The sequence below is a fragment of the Pelecanus crispus genome, chromosome 2, assembly GCF_030463565.1.
Source record: "Pelecanus crispus isolate bPelCri1 chromosome 2, bPelCri1.pri, whole genome shotgun sequence".
Taxonomy (NCBI): Eukaryota; Metazoa; Chordata; class Aves; order Pelecaniformes; family Pelecanidae; genus Pelecanus; species Pelecanus crispus.
Window position 1 is genome coordinate 6,229,854 of NC_134644.1, and position 15,879 is coordinate 6,245,732.

Genomic DNA, 15,879 nt, shown 5'->3' on the forward strand with positions numbered 1-15,879 from the left:
AGTAAGTTATAATTGCTCCCCTTGAGTTTGTAGCCACACCAGAGAAAGCAGACTGAAGGCTGAAGAAATTGTATTGATCTCTTTTCTGTCATCATTCTGGGGCACAGCTGGTCTCATTCAGGGATGCTGAGCGTAATTGGGACCACGAATTCAGACGGTCTGCTCCCAGCTCAGCATACTAATTCACTTGAGCTAGGATATTCTCTTTGTTTTCAAGGGTGCTGACTGTTTGAGATGCTTTTTTCTGGAAGTGTCAGGAGAGGTTTTGTCCTGCTGCCCTCTCCAGGATGGAGCTGAAATCAGTAGGGCCTGTGCTTATGGCTGATTTCTGAAACACACAGGGCCTGGTTCTGTCCCCTCAGTTATGCTGAAATCAATTAGTGCTAGCAGAAAATGTTACTGCATCCCCAAAGCCACAAGGAGTGATTGGCCTAGCACTCAGAAATCCTCAAAAAAGCACACACCACCCCCCCAACACATACCTGAAAAACCCCAAGCCCAGACTAACCCCCAGAAACACAGAGGAGTAAGGCACAGTGATGAACTCAAAGAGTAAAAGAAATTTCCAGATTGTCTTCCAGTAGTCAGCTGTGTGGATTTTGACTGTAATGGCTTGCCGGTTCCCTTTTCACTACAGCAGGTAGCTTGAAGTGGACTATGCATTTTAATCATTCTGTAATTGAATTAGTGAGACAGTGACGGATTTTTAGAGGAAGCTTTTCAATGTGAAAGGAAAAAAAAGCAAGTAGTATTGGTTTGAAGCATTTATCCCTTTACAACCTTAATTTTTCTCATTTCTCTTTCATTGCTTTTTCTTCTAACTGGTGTTCTGTATAGACACTTAAATATTAAATGCAAGATTTTGCATCTTTTTGGCATCCTTTGAAATGCTTGGGTTTTTAAAGGCTGCTATTGATACAGTAATTCCATACTTCGTGGCAACAACTATTGTGTCTTTCTAAAGAGCTTGCTATATCCAGCTTTGCATTACACGGTCAAGGAGGATCTCTTTGTACCAGGTGGATACTGCTGAAATTCTTGATCCTTTATAAGTTGAAATCTTCTAAATTCCTTTTGTAGGTTAAAATATAATAAAATTTTAGGAGGGAATATTGTGAAAGACCCTAACTGTATTTCAGAGATTACTTAGAACTTGTGTGTTTAAACTTAGGATACTATGACTTAGCACTGTTTACTGTGCTTTGAACAGTATTTACTTGTTTTGTTCCTCTTATGCAGAAAAGAGCAGATTGACACACATGTTTACAAGCTCCTTTTCAAGCCATTTTCTTCTCTTGGAGCTTTGGCATATTTCCTTATACTGCTGTTTGTTCTGATCTCTGTAATTTGGGCCGTGCTTGGCCTTTACTTCTAGGTCTCCCATTCAGGAAACCTTTAGGATGGGTGTTGGAGCAGTGGATCTCAATTCAGTTACTGAAATGAAGATGTATATTGCTGTTTTGGAGGCACCCTGTGTAGATATAATGCAGAACTTTGAGAGACCTGTACCTTTCTAGAGGTCAGGAAGGGCACCATGGCATCTTAGAACTCACTATGTATCCACTTACGTGCTTGAATCCTGCCCTGGGTGTCTTTCCTGTGCACAGCTTTTGAGTCATTTTCTTCAGCCTGAAGATGAAAGGATAGGAACGCCTGTGTACTTCGTGCATTTGATCCCTTTTCGAGCAATCTTAAGACTTGTATTTAAACTGCCGGTGTTTGCCACAAATACGGTGGTGGAGAGGTGGTGAGGGCTAGTGCTAATTCTGTCTTTTGACAATATTTCAAACACAGGATGTAAATTTCACCTGCTTGTAATCCCTGTGCAATTTTAACTAAGTTGTAAGGTAGAATAACTTACATCAACTAGGTGTTACCTTTTATTCCTGCCCATGGCAGAGGGGTTGGACTAGATGGATCTTTAAAAGGTCCTTTCCAACCCAGACCATTCTGTGATTCCAACTGTACCTGCGTTTTACTGCTGTCAGCCTTAAAGAATGGCTTGCAGATTGACTTAATTTTCTAAAATACTTCATTATTATCCTGCATAGAAGCTTCTACATAAATGTAAAGTATTTGTATTTTTGCTCATCTCCATTTTACAGAAAAAACAAGGTGAATTTAGTATGTACAAACATGTATTTTACAAGTCTCTTGCTAAGACTGCACCTCAAAGCAGACAAATACTTATGACAAACAACCAGAAATGCCTGCCCAGTTCATTGAATAAGCTGACTTGCTGGCTCAACATTACCTTTTGGATACAAAGACTTACTGAACTTCTTTGCTGTCAGTATTTAAAGCCTTGAATTTGAATTAGAGGAATTGTGCTGTGTGGGCTCTTAAATCATTCGCTTCTGTTTCTCAATAAATCTGTGCAGTGGCACGCGGTGGGGTCACATTTCACTGGCTACTCGCATCATCTCTGATTACACAAGCAAAAGTAAGTTAGAACTAATACATGTCAGCACATCCCCAAAGCCATCCTATTTGTGCCTTAATTAGGTAAACATCTTTCAATGTTTGTCCTATTTCCTTTCTGTCTCTTCATGTTTTTCCTTAGTTTACCTCTGCCATTTATCTGGATTAGTAGTTAGCTGTGGGGCAGGGCCAGTGTTTCCTTACTTGTCTGTACAGTGTCCAGCACACTGCGATCTTTCAGATAAGCTCCTTTTGAGTTATTCCTTGAGGCATCTGGGTGCTCTTGGATATGAGCTTTGTGCCTGAAAGAACAGCGCTGCAGCTGTGGCCTGCAGATGTGGAGCATGGCTGTTTATCTCTGGGAGCAATGCCACGTTTTTCATCTTGCCTGGTAACTGTCAAGTGAAGGTTTAACATGTTGAGATGGATTTCAGGCTTTACCTTTCCAGCTGTGTGACTTTTTTCCTGACACTGTCTGCACATAGTTACCATGAAGGAACTGTTCCTTCTTTGCCTGTCCAGAGGGCTTTTTGCAACTTGCTGTTCTGAGAATAAGAGCTTTTACTTTCTCTCATGAGAGGCCTCTGTTACAAATTGCTCTGATCTGCATTGGTTAAGTGTTAGGGGCACTGGTTAGTGCATAAACTGGCTTGAGTTAAGATAGAAGCATGATAAGACGAATGTTCTTCTGTCAAACTTGTACTGTCCTAATCGCAACCTGTCTTTTAGACTGTTATGTGGAGAAGGAACATCTATTTTATTAATCTCAGCATGGACCAAGCCATCCCACCTGTCTGTCTCCACATGGTAATTGGACCTGTTAGAAGTCAAAGCTGCAGGCTCTCTTAATTGCAGGGCTTTCCAGGAGTACTTGGCAATTCCTTCCTGCTCATGTGAAATAGCTAATGCATGTTTTCTTTGTTTTACTGATAAGCAAAGAGGGGTTGCATTGCTTTTTTTGCACTTTCCCCTCCATTCCACTGATCTCTTTGTTTCCCTGCTGAACTTGTGTACAGCTGTCAGTTTTCTGCATTCTCTCACGGAGACCATAGCATACTGCAGAGTCCAAGGGCAAGGAGAGCAGGCTAGAGATTCCTTTCTGTAAAGCAGTACAAGTAAGGCTGACTTTCCTCCTCCACTCCCCCCCACCCCCCAAGGTTTTATATGGTTTAAGGAAATTGGTTTGCAAACTAGATCCCGAAGTATACGGAGGGGATTTGTTTCATAATAGAATTCTGCAAGGCAGGTTTGTGTGGCTTATCTTTTCCTGCAAGACTTGGGTAGTTTAAAATGGATTTTGCCATACTGGCGCACAAGTAATTTGATCCAATCTAAGTGATCTTCAAGAGTACTGGCTTTTGCTAATGGTTAACAATGATAGCAGCTTAGGTATTGTATACTACTGTGTAAATATCAACTGCAAGTTCCGAAATGTGACTGTATGGTTCTGGGTATTATGATATGCTTTAGGTTGCCAGCAAATTGTGTGGCTTCCCTTTCATTATGCATCTTAATACATATATGTAATTTGAAAACAATTATGTACATTTCATATGTTCAGTGTGGTTCGGAAAAGTCCTTCTAGTCATTAAGTCTCATTTTTGTCAAGGCAGTGACAGCTTTTTTCCTTTGTTTTTTTCAGTCTCCCAGAGTGAAAGAACCTGTACAGAATTCCGAGGTAAGTTATAATTGCAAATGACTTCCCAAAGTGATGACTCCTAGTTATTGCTGTTGTTGCAAGGAACATGTTTTTATTAGCCTTTGAAAACAGTATTGTGTGAAGTAGAAGCTAGAATCTAGCTGACCTCTACTTGAAAACCTCTCTGTAAAAGGAATCATTAGCTGTGTAATGCCAAGAGGTCTTTCTGAGGTAAGTTTGGTGTGTAGCTTTTCAACTTCACTTGATATGGCAAAAGTCTGTTGTAAGATAATGAATTGGTCGCAAGAACAACATAAGCAAAACTACTGTGTTCCAATTTCCTCTTTTAAAAAAGAAAAAACCAACAAAACACAACTTTAAAACGTCTGTTTTGCATAGTCTAATTCACTCGTTTGGAACATGTGCTTAGAATTGTGAAATAAATCTGTAGTAGTATCTAACAGCAAACTTCAGCTGCAAGTTATAATCTGCCTTCAGTTCTGTTCTGTGCTTCTTACATTAGGAATATTAGTATATCTTATCTCTCAATGATAGAGACTGCTTATCTTCTAGGGACTGTTATGTCTTTCTTTTCCCTACCTGTGTGGAAAGATAAACAAGTCTGTCTCTTAGAAATTAGTCTTGGGTTAGGCTGTCCTGTTCTTCCTTCATCTGTTTCCAAGGATTGATTATAAAGGGAGATCTTAAGAAAGACTACAGTTCTGCCACTGTAATTTGGCATAAACTCGAAATTCAAAGAGCGAGCTGAAAACCAGAATACCTTTGGGATGAATTTCCCCTTTGTGACACATCCCTTAATATATATTGTGGTTTGGAGGTCTGCTGCCCAGGTTTTCAATATTCAAGTGATTTTTATTTCCTACAACTTAGCAGAATAAGTTGGAGGGCACACTGAAGGGCGGCCATCAAGCTTACAGTTCTTTGGCTACCATGCCAAAATTGGTTTCTCATATCTGAATAACACAAGAGGTAAAAAAGGTTAAACTTTCATTTAGCTCTTTTCCTCCACCCCCAAGTTAATTGCATATGACTTTTTTTTGCAAGGGACTGACTTTAGTAAGTCCAATCCTAAACAGTCTTGTCTTGTGTGTTTTGAAGAACTTAAGGTCTGAATTCACTTTTCAGTTGAATATCCAGATTGCTCTGCCTCTGACATTTGTTTTACAAATAGATAAATTGTCGATAGTTATCTTAATGCTTTGCTAGGCTGTGTTCTCTGAAAGGAACTACAAGTCAAAGCAGAGTTGCTCTGCTCTGACTGCATGGCTGTGTGGAAATATAAGTAGGACCTGGATTCTGAGAAGGGGGGGAACTAAAAGATAGGGTGCTCTCGTCCAAGCTACGATATGATCTGTGTGCAGCCAGCCTTGCTAGCTTCAGTGTGTAATTTTTGTCCAAGATCACAGTCATGCTGCTATCTTGGTTTCTTATCGTTCTGTACTGCTGAGTAAAACTTGAAAATAGCAGAGCAGAAGGGGTCCTTGGACATGCGGAAATGTTAAACCTCTTGAACATGAACTTGTGATCAGTGTTCATGTCCGGGAGGCCTAGGAATGCCCTTGGTGAACTTCTCTGAGTTATGCACCAAGCAATCACTCTTTGGAAAGCTGATGCTTGAGTCAGAACTCTTGAGTTCCTTTTCTCATTAAAACACCTTTTTGCTTGCAGCTATTCCCATCAGCTGAGCCGCCAGGTCCTTCACTCAATGCTCCGGCACAGGCACCTACTCAACTACCTCAGGCTGCAGGACAAGTACCTGCGCAACCTCAAACTGCTGTACCTCCACCTAGTCAGGCTCCTCCAGCAGCCCCAGCAGCAGCCCAGGTAAGATCAGAAACCCTTCGTACCAACTTTTAGCTTTGCACTTCACTGTTCTGTTCAAGACATGCTAAAACGATCTAAAGCCGTGAAAGTTGCTTGTCTGGAGTTGCATTAGTGCTGCTGCTTATGCAGAAGTGACAGCTGGTCTGGTGGCTTGCAAAAGGAAGACAGTCAATGTGGGCGCAGCAGTTTTTCATTCTTATTCTGTGGGTAAGCAGTGACTTTTTTTATGCTGTTCAGGGGGTGGACTTTGGCTTGAGGCAAGGTTAAAGGTAAGGGAAAAAGGAGAGTCCCATTTAAGTGGCAGTTGCTTGTTCCTGTTGTTTAAGGTTCACCACAAACAGGGTCTGATTGTGTCTTTCGGCATTACTGGCATCTATGGGATAAGAATGGAGAGAAAAGTGAGAGTATGAAACCAGAATGTGCAAGTTCTCCAGGCTTCAAAAGAGAGACAGGAGGCCTGGGTTAAAACTGTCCTTGTAGCAGTCAAAAATTGTGGAGAAACTCCACCTCTGAGAAGCTCTGAACCTTGTGGTACTTTCAAATATTTCCATTTCAAGCAGAGAGAGGAGAATGGACCTTTGAGGGGGAGTACAGGGAGTGCAAAAGCTTGACAAGTCCGTGTTTAATTCCTAGCTACATCACCCCAAAGTGCCTACTATAGGTCAGATAGGCAGGTATAGCAAAGTCAGGAAAGAGCTCTGACTTGTGTTAAAAAGAGAAAAATGGCCAACCCAAATCATTACTGAGATACTTGGAACACATCCTGTGATTTGCTGGAGTAAAGTACTGCAGAGTTTGCCAGACTCCTGAATGATAGCACCTCTTTTTTTCTAAAAGACACTAATGTTCATATTTGGTGGGGAGAGGCTGTCACTGTTGGATGGGGCCAAGCTAGCATCACCCTTTGGCAGACAGACCCAAGGGGAAGAGACTTGGCAGTGTTGGTCAGGAAAATAATTCTTAAACTTACTCCTTCCTAGAAATGTTTCATTATTTTTATTTTAAAGAATGTAGAAAGATACGTATATCACTTCACTGCAGTCAGCTCATGTTCCTGTTTACAAAACCGTTAAAGACAGTGCATTAGTCATTAAACAAAAATAATGGAGTTGGGCTCTGACATATTCTTGGCTACATTAAAAGTAGCTGTAATACTTAAATCAAACCCCTTCAAATGTCTTGAAAAAGGGCCAGTGTTTAATCCCTGAATTTTATGCAGCAGTTGAAACACCAGCAGCAGTGAAGGCCAGGACTCTGGTAAATTGAGGTAGCAGTGTCGGCCTCAATGAAAGTGTTTTGATTTGTCCTAGCAGAGTATCTTGCTCCCTGCCACTAGTGCCCAATAACTTATTTGTTGGTAGCTTGTCCTAAGGTGAATTTCATACCTTTGTGTCAGTGTGCTCTTCTTTATAGCTCCTTTTTGTCAATATGTTCTTCTTTATAGCTCTTTTTTGTCAGTATGTTCTTCTTTACAGCTCTTTTTATCGGTGTGTTCTTCTTTATAGCTCTCCTCTGGTTCTTGTAGCTCATTGGTTACTGTTTTGCAGACCTTTGGGCTTCTCTGTGCACCTTGTTTGTTTTCACTGACCTAGTAAAGCTTTCAGCTTCAACAGAAACAAGATTGTGATCAGAAGCCCTAAGCTGCATTGCTGGCACAAGTGCACCAACAGATGGAGTAAAATACTAGTCTTAAACAAAGGGTTAGGGTTGTTTTTTCTCACAAAAAGCAAGTGACCTAGATGAAGAAACTTGGTCAAGAATTCTAGGCTTAAATTACCAGCCTAGCGTTGTGTCTGTCGTCTTATGGCAGATTTAAAATTCCTGCCTCAGCATGTGCAGTACAGATGACTTGCGCAGTGGAAGAGTGGCTGACCCTTCTTCGTTTTGTTTGGGTTTTTCTGGTGGAGATTGATTAACAATTAGCCCTTTACTGGAAGTATCACAAGTGATACAAAGATGGACACCTCCTGGGTCTTTCCTTCTGGAAATCGGCTGCAGACCGATATAAAATGCTTTGACTACAGGTTCCAATAATTACTCAGAAGCAATTTAGAAATTAAAATAGGCAGCTATAAAATTGTTCCTAGGTGCTCTTAAAGCCTTTGATTTCACAAAAAGGTAACTGAGAGTATATGCTAACTAACCAACTAACTTATTTCCTAGGTGTTCTTTGCAATTGTATCAGGTTTTTAAATCAGATGTTTGGGGCAGGGGTTAAAACACAGGAGGTCTTGAAGCTGTCATGAATGCCAAAAAACCTTAAGTTTTGATGCAAAGCAAGCAGTCTCTTTACATTTAACCCTTCTTCTGAAGTCTCCTGCCATTTTGGCATTTCTCAAAGTTGTGTAGCTTTTACTCTTTTCAAGACAATTGCAGAGAGAACCTCCTGGGTTACTATTTAAGCATGAAGTTCTCCTGTTCCATTAGTCTGTCTTTTTCACTGTAGTGTCATGATTCCAATGATGAGTTAAATTTTTATTTGTATTTATAGTTGATCAAAGCTATCTCTAGTTTTAAAATCGGAGAAAGGAAGTGTTAATCTACTTTAAAATGATGTAATCCTATTGCAGGCCCCACCTGCCCCTGCTGCTGCTCCGGTACAGGAAGATACGAAAGTCCCCATCAGCCTTGTACTAAGGTTAAGGTAAGGATACAAAACTGACCTGTTCTGTCAAAATGAGCCTTTGTAGAGAGGGACACTGGAAGACTTCTGTAGTGCATCTTGCCATCTGCCTTTTCATTAAAAGGGTGGTGGTCATGTGTTGTTTGTCAGCCTGGATTTCATCCATTCTTCTGAAACTGGGACCCAGAAAAGCAGTTATCTCATCCACTTCTTCAGTTTGGCAAGAGCTGTAGATTGAAAGAGGTTTTGATATTTGTATAAATATTCCTAAACTCTTAACGGGGTGGGAAGGAAGGAATTAGCCAGGTTCCCTAAAGGGGATCAGGGATCCAGGGGTTCTGGCCTTGTGCTGGACCATCTGACTGTTCAGGTACAACTTCAGACTTCAGCCAGTTCTGAGAGTGAAGAGCTTTTACCCAATTCAAGGCATGGATTCTGGTCTGTGTCCCTAGAAATAGGCAGAAAAAGGTTTGTAAGCGCATTCTACTATCATTACTCATACTGATGTTTCTCATTTAAAGAACCTGCCTCTCATCTCTGGAGGCGTCTTGGTTGTTGATAAGCATTAGACTGGGACTTCAGAGCATCACCTCCCAGTCATTCCTGCACAGTTGCATAATGTGTGTACATCTGCAGTCAGTGAGGGCTTCCTTCCTCTGAAGGATGTGCTCCAAGGATATATCTGCTGACAGATACGAGTTGCTGAGACAGTGGAACAATGTTGCCTTATACTAGAGAGGTGGCACTCGCTTATCTTGGGAGTTCAGCCCACTCGGGCTCTGTCAGGTCGAAAGGCAGAGCGTGCCGAGAGCCCTGCTTCCCGATGCACACCCAAGTGATTAGTTTCTGCCCTGTGAGGAGGAAGGGTGCGATGAATTCACTTCTCTTCGTAGACTGATTATTCAATGACAGCACTTTCTTTTGGGTACCAATCAGTCCAGTGAAATGGTCTCTCCTATATAAAATTCTCTTCTTTCCACAGGAATTCAAAAAAAGAGCTCAATGATATTCGATTTGAATTTACCCCAGGGAGAGGTGAGCTGGTGGGAAATCCCAGTGTGTGAAGGTGGTTTTGGTGAAGGGGAAGTGTTTGCTGTTGTGCAGTTGCGTGTGTGGAAACCCTGTATGAGTGTCTGTCCACAGTGCTTTCCTAAAGGGCTTGCCTTATGGTTGGGCTTGGAGCACTGCAGTTGAGAAGACCTTTCTCGTAAAACCATCCATGGATATGACCAAAGGGCAGCCCTTTGAATTCCAACTCGGAGTTTGACAGCATAGCTCAGAGCTGTCTGACTACACCTGGTGTACACCCTAATATCCCTCTTGTGTAAACAACACTTTTGTTGTTTGGATTGTACAAGCTCCTTTAGGTTTCTATGTGGTGCCTTTATCAGCTGGACAATTTCTATTAGGTGGTGACTGGCTCTTGGATTTCTCCCCAACAGATACTGCTGACGGTGTGTCTCAAGAACTCATTTCAGCAGGTCTTGTTGATGGCAGAGATCTGGTAATAGGTAATTACGTATTATTTTTCCTGCTCTAACCATTTCAGTCATTTTTTCACATGTTTAAAATGACCTGATTAGTAGGTACCAGGAGAGTTTGCTGTGGCCTTGATTCTCTACCCCAATGGCTCTACAAAACTGCTGTTAATTCTGGTAGCGGTTCTGTGCCAGTACATTTAGGCACCCCCCAGTCTACAGGAATAGGATCTAGTTGGAAACATTATGAAGCAAATGTTCCTTGTAATGCAAAATGAAGACTAATCAATGCATTAGCTAGATCATTATCGTCTGACATACATGCATTGCCAAATTGCTGCACAAGCCTGTACTGCTCACAGGTCCTGTGCAAGAGAGGTCTGGGACTGGAAGCAGCCAGGCTTTTTTTTAAGTGGGGCTGGGGAAGGAAGTATGAAGTGCGCACACACTAGGGCAGCAGCATGCGTTGCTGCACTTCAAGTGAGCATGAATAGCTACCTCTAGCAACAGTTTGCTAAATAAATGTGTCCTTGTGTGCAGCAGGTGAGACTTTTGAACTGTCAGCACTGCCTGAATATTTCAACTACAGCAAACAAAACTGTTCCTTATACACGGGCCGCAACATCTGGAAAGGCTGCTAGTGCAAAATTAACTGGATTTCCAGCTGCAGTTGGACGGTTTATTACTACTAATCCCACCACATCCAGGAACAAATAACTACCTCTGAAAAAGAAGTATAGTAACAAATGACAGCATTTTCACAGTTGAAAGCTTTAGATTTAAGTAGACTGAGTCTGAGACCTAAACTTTTTCCATCATTTTAAAAGTCTAAGTTTGCTGAGTAGAAAGAGGCCTGATGTGTTTGGGATGTTTTTCTCTAGCCTGTCCTAATATTTGCCCATTTTCTTTGTGTGTGTGATTTCAGTTGCAGCTAATTTGCAGAAAATTGTGGAAGAGCCCCAAGCAAACAGATCCGTCACTTTCAAACTGGTATTTATTCCTGTTCCCTAATTGAACAAGTTGTCACTTGCAAAGAGAAGGCATTGCATATAGATGCCTGTGATGTCTATTGTAGGCATCTAATGTATGCACTCTAAATCCTCCCTTCTTTCCCCAAGCTTCCTACTGGTTGTCTGACAGTAGGCAATGCAGGCTCCCTGCTTGTGTCCTCTAAGCAGCACCTGGATTAAATAACTGTGTGAGATGATGTGCTAACACAGACATTCCCTTAGCCTGGTTAATAAACATATAAAAATGTTACAAAAGGGTATTTTCTGGGCTTTGAATATACACTTGCCCAGAACAGGCAGAAATACTTCGGGGCAGGTAAGTGGGCTAAGAAATGTTGCGGACTCCTTTCTCAGAGGAGGAGAATGGGGTCCAGATACAGTGTCTCTGAGGAGGAAATGAAGGGGGGGGTGGAAAGGGGGCAGGGGGAAAAAGAGAGCCAAAACTAAGAGAAGGTGGGCTAGGAGAGGAGAAAGAACAGCAGATGAATCCTTCAGAGGTGGTTAAATTCAGAGGTAGTTACAGTGGCAAAGTGAAGGTGTAACCAGTTTATTGGCAGTGAAGCAGTAAGTGCCATTATTTTTGACTCGTTCTGTAAGTTTTCACTTGTTTTGCCCCAGTTAGTGCACGTAGCCCTAGTCAGAGCAGGCATTGGCAAAACTTCAGCCCCAGCCCTTCCTAGCTTCAAAAAAAGGGGGAGAAACCCCCCAAAACCAATAACAAGAACCCCAAAACCGTGCTCAGTTTTAACTTTGGGTAGTGCAAAGCTGTGTTGTGACTGCTCCCCCCCCAGATATGGATCTGATACGCCTTGTTGTGTTATGTAGCATGGTATGTGTCAGAGGGTAGAGCATGTGTGTTGCTATTTGGATCTCTGTTCCTTGTGTTTCAGGCATCTGGAGTTGAAGGCTCAGATATTCCTGATGATGGCAAACTTATAGGATTTGCACAGCTCAGCATCAGCTAAACAATGGTCCCAGGAGATGTTTCCCAACTGAGAACCCACATGTGCATATTCGTAATGCTTCTGTTAGCCTAAAAAAAAAAAAAAACCAACCACTACTGCCAAAGAATTGAACTACAGCCCCCTTCCTAGAAGCTTTAACATTTTCCTTAATAGGATCACAAACCTTCCTGAAATTACCGATGGCGTTTACACCTTTTGTAAACAACTCTCATGGTTTTGTATCTGTCATCTCAAACATGCAGATCCAACACGTCATTGCCTGCATGTTCATTTTATTATTGCCTTACTTTAAAGAAAAATACTACTGAGTACGAAGCAGGGGGTTCCACTGCTCTGATGATCTTGCCTAAATGTTTGCTTACATGTGGTTTCATTTTTTTCACTTGCTATTTTTGCACAAGTTTTAATACTGAACGGATCTTTTTTGTTCTTTACCTGCTTCTCCTTCCATCTGAAACACCAATGTACATGTTGATTGGGTCACCTGGAGTGCTGAGAAATCTGCTTCTCTTTGGCTGTGTTTTTTTTTTTTTTTTAAAACTGCTGGTTTGAATGCTTGCACCTGAGAAAGCAAGCCAAGTCTTAACCCACAGGAGGGAGAGCCTTTTTCCCTTGTGCTTGTGTTTTTGAGAAGTTCCTTGACTTTGAGGTGTTAGAAGTCAGCTTCCCTTTGTAAACTGCCTTAACTTTTTTTTTTTTTGACTATTTTGGTTCTCTCCACATGAGTGCCAGGCATGGCATGAGGGCTGAACCTTTTAATTTACGTTAAGCAGTCCTTCCTTAAAACGTCTTTCATTCTGCATCTTAGATGTAGTCAGTTCTTGAAGCAGACCAATGAGGCATTGCTGTCTGGAAACTGGTCTTTCAGATGATCAACAAAATAGTCGTGGTCAGAGGGAGAGGAGATCTGTGTCACTCTGTGTTTGGAAAAGATGCACTTCAAACCGTTCCTCAAACCCAGTCTGTTATGCCGGGCTGCGCGAGTCCTCCCGATGTGTTTCCCAGTCCTTTGCAAACTGGTACCCGTGGAACCATCCCTGTCGTGTTTTACAGCAATAAAGAAGCGCCAGTAGAGTGGTCGTACTGGGCAAGCGAGCGCCGGGCTGTGTCCCTCCTGCACTAATGGCTTGGGCCGTCAGCCTTCTCGTCGGTCCAAGCCTCGACGTTTGATCAGGATGTCACTGAAACCCTGTCACACACGTATTTAGCTTTTATTTCTATGTGGTGTTGAATTTGAGTTTCTACATGAATAATATAAATTATACTCTGAGTTTGATAAGAGACACTTGTAATGCAATATGTGAATAATAAATGGTGTTGATTTTTTTTTTCCCTACTGTTTCACAGTTGGCCTTTGTAACTGCTATTGGCTCTGGAGTGTTTTCTACACAGAAATTGTAAGCCTGTAATTTAACACACAGATGGAAACGTGTTTGGTTTCCATCAGCCACAAACAATGCAGAAACAGAGTGTTAAAGCAGAATGACTGGGTTCAATTAGGACTTTTTTTTTTAATTTTCAAGTCTTCTGATGAACAATCTGTATTTATATATTGTTCTCTATGAGCAGCTGTGGAAGCTTCCCGAATTGTGCATGTTCTTTCTATACCGCCCTTGTTGCTTTTAGGCTCTGGGTGGATATTGGGTATGTCCCCATGGGCTATTTGCAGCCCCATGGCTGGTGAGTGTGAAGGGGAGGGAGAGGAGAAAGAGGGTTTGGGAGTGAGAGCATCCCAGGGTGCTGAACAGATGCTCTCAAGAGCCCAGGAAGCGGGTGCCCGATACCAGGGAGTTGGTGGCAGCTGGGTTTGGCCAAGAGTGTGCTTGCACGTGTGTGTGGCACCTCCGGTACTTTCTCCTGTTGTCTGACACAAAGCACTCCCTACGGCTTCCCCCATGGAGCTTCTTGGCTTGGGAAGAGCAGGCTGGCACCTCGATTTTCTTGTCACCCTGTGGTCGATATGGTTGTGTTGGAAATCCTTAGGATACGGAGACAAGGTAGTCTTGGTACAGTATTATTTTCCCTTCTGCCTGTTTGCCGTGGGGACCTCCTTATTCATTTGTGTACTGGTGCTGAGAAAGGTAGGACTCTAACTGCTCAGATGGAACAATGCAGCATCTATTTATTAAGTTATTCCCCACCTTCCCAAAGCCAGGACTTAAGAGAGCTTGAGCTCACACTAACCCCAGGCTCCTTAGTTCTTTAATGGAGAAAACAAGTAAGGACGAAACTGATGTTTTTTTGCTCTATAGATCTCCAGATGTTTTGGGTAGGGATCCACAATACTTACTCGGGCTATTACAGTGCTAGACAACTGTCTTTTCTGATGTTGTTCCAGTAAGTGCCAATGCTGTTCATAATTGTTTCCCAGTGTCATTAAGAACTTGGGTTTTGTGCAAATTTCTGATCTGAACCTGGAAACAGGTGGCAATTTTATGTTAGTTCCTACTTTTAAGGACAATGCTCTGTTAATGAAAACGGATCCTCTTCACAACTTTGGTGTATTGTAGATTATAATGAAAGATGTAAAATATTCAGGCTTTTTTTCCTTTTTTGGACTTTGTATTTTACTGCATGTCTCTAATTTTTAATCAATAAAGAACAAATTGTCCATTGCCATGTGTGTGGTGTGTGGCTTACGTGTCATTGGGTTGGACGGTGTCTCTTGGGGAAGGGGTTTGCGTGAGTGGTGCCTGCAGCCCCTGGGGCGTTTCTGTTTGGGGCGGTGGGAGGTTCGACAACCCCCGGGAAGACTCGGTGAGGAAGGGGGTGGAGATGCTCTCCAGGAATTCTGTGCAGAAGCAGAGCCAGGATGGCACTTAGGATTGTACCCTGAGGGCTTGTCTCCAGTTGAAAGGTTTGCTCCAAGCTCTGTGTGCCCTGTGCCAGCTGGGGATGAGCTTCCCCTGTCCAGGAGCACCTCAGGGTGACAGAGGCTGGTGCTAAGGTGCGATGACTTACACCTTGAGAAGTCTTTGGAGCATGAACTGCACTCCTTCCTTTCCACTTCCACACTACTTGTTCTTTCTGAATTTGAAGCTTCAGGGCAGATCTGATCCAGAGGTGCCCCTGAGGTCTCTCCCTTACATTTGTAGTGGAGCCAGGACTTCAAGAAAATGTGCTGCCGGCGAGCGGCAGAGCCCAGGCGCGTCCCCATCTCCCCTCGTCCTGACAGCTTGTGCTGGTTTTGGCTGGGGTAGGGTTAATTTTCTTCACAGTAGCTGGTATGGGGCTGGTTTTGATTTGTGCTGGAAACAGCATTGACAACACAGATGTTTTCGTTACTGCTGAGCAGTGCTTACACAGAGCCAAGGCCTTTTCTGCCTCTCACCCCACCCCACCAGTGAGCAGGCTGGGGGTGCACAAGGAGCTGGGAGGGGACACAGCTGGGACAGCTGACCCCAGCTGACCCAAGGGATATCCCGTACCATGTGATGTCATAGAATCAATTAGGTTGGAAAAGACCTTTAAGATCATCCAGTCCAACCATTAACCTAACATTACCAAGTCCACACTAAACCAATTAATGGTAGAGTAGACTAAACCATGTCCCAAAGTGCCACGTCTACCTGTTTTTTGAACGCTTCCAGGGATGGTGACTCCACCACCGTTCATGCTCAGCAATAAAAGCTGGGGAAGAAGAAGGAAGGGGGGACATTGGGAGTGATGGCGTTTGTCTTCCCAAGTCACCGTTACCCGTGATGGAGCCCTGCTTTCCTGGAGATGGCTGAACACCTGCCTGCTGGTGGGAAGGAGCGAATGAATTCCTTGTTTTGCTTTGCTTGCTTGCACAGCTTTTGCTTTACCTCTTAAACAGTTTCTGTCTCAACCCACGAGTGTTCTCACTTTTATGATTCTGTTCCCATTCCTACCGGAGGGGAGTGAGGGAGTGGCTGTG

General features: G+C 42.8%; 1 protein-coding gene across 2 annotated transcripts in view; it reads left to right on the plus strand.

Annotated features, from left to right (window-relative positions):
* OXSR1 (oxidative stress responsive kinase 1) overlaps positions 1 to 14,567 on the plus strand; it is a 93,303-nt gene extending 78,736 nt beyond the window's left edge. Inside the window, exons 12-19 of one of the 2 annotated variants that reach the window (XM_075728197.1) lie at positions 4,064 to 4,099; positions 5,750 to 5,896; positions 7,411 to 7,437; positions 8,509 to 8,549; positions 9,511 to 9,563; positions 9,971 to 10,039; positions 10,932 to 10,996; positions 11,907 to 14,567. In XM_075728197.1, coding sequence (XP_075584312.1) covers positions 4,064 to 4,099; positions 5,750 to 5,896; positions 7,411 to 7,437; positions 8,509 to 8,549; positions 9,511 to 9,563; positions 9,971 to 10,039; positions 10,932 to 10,996; positions 11,907 to 11,981 — 513 coding nt within the window. In that variant the 3' untranslated portion in view covers positions 11,982 to 14,567. Of the gene's footprint in view, positions 1 to 4,063; positions 4,100 to 5,749; positions 5,906 to 7,410; positions 7,438 to 8,475; positions 8,550 to 9,510; positions 9,564 to 9,970; positions 10,040 to 10,931; positions 10,997 to 11,906 lie in introns of both variants that reach the window. The other variant, XM_075728196.1, reaches the window with a different exon arrangement.
* Positions 14,568 to 15,879: the final 1,312 nt, after the last annotated feature.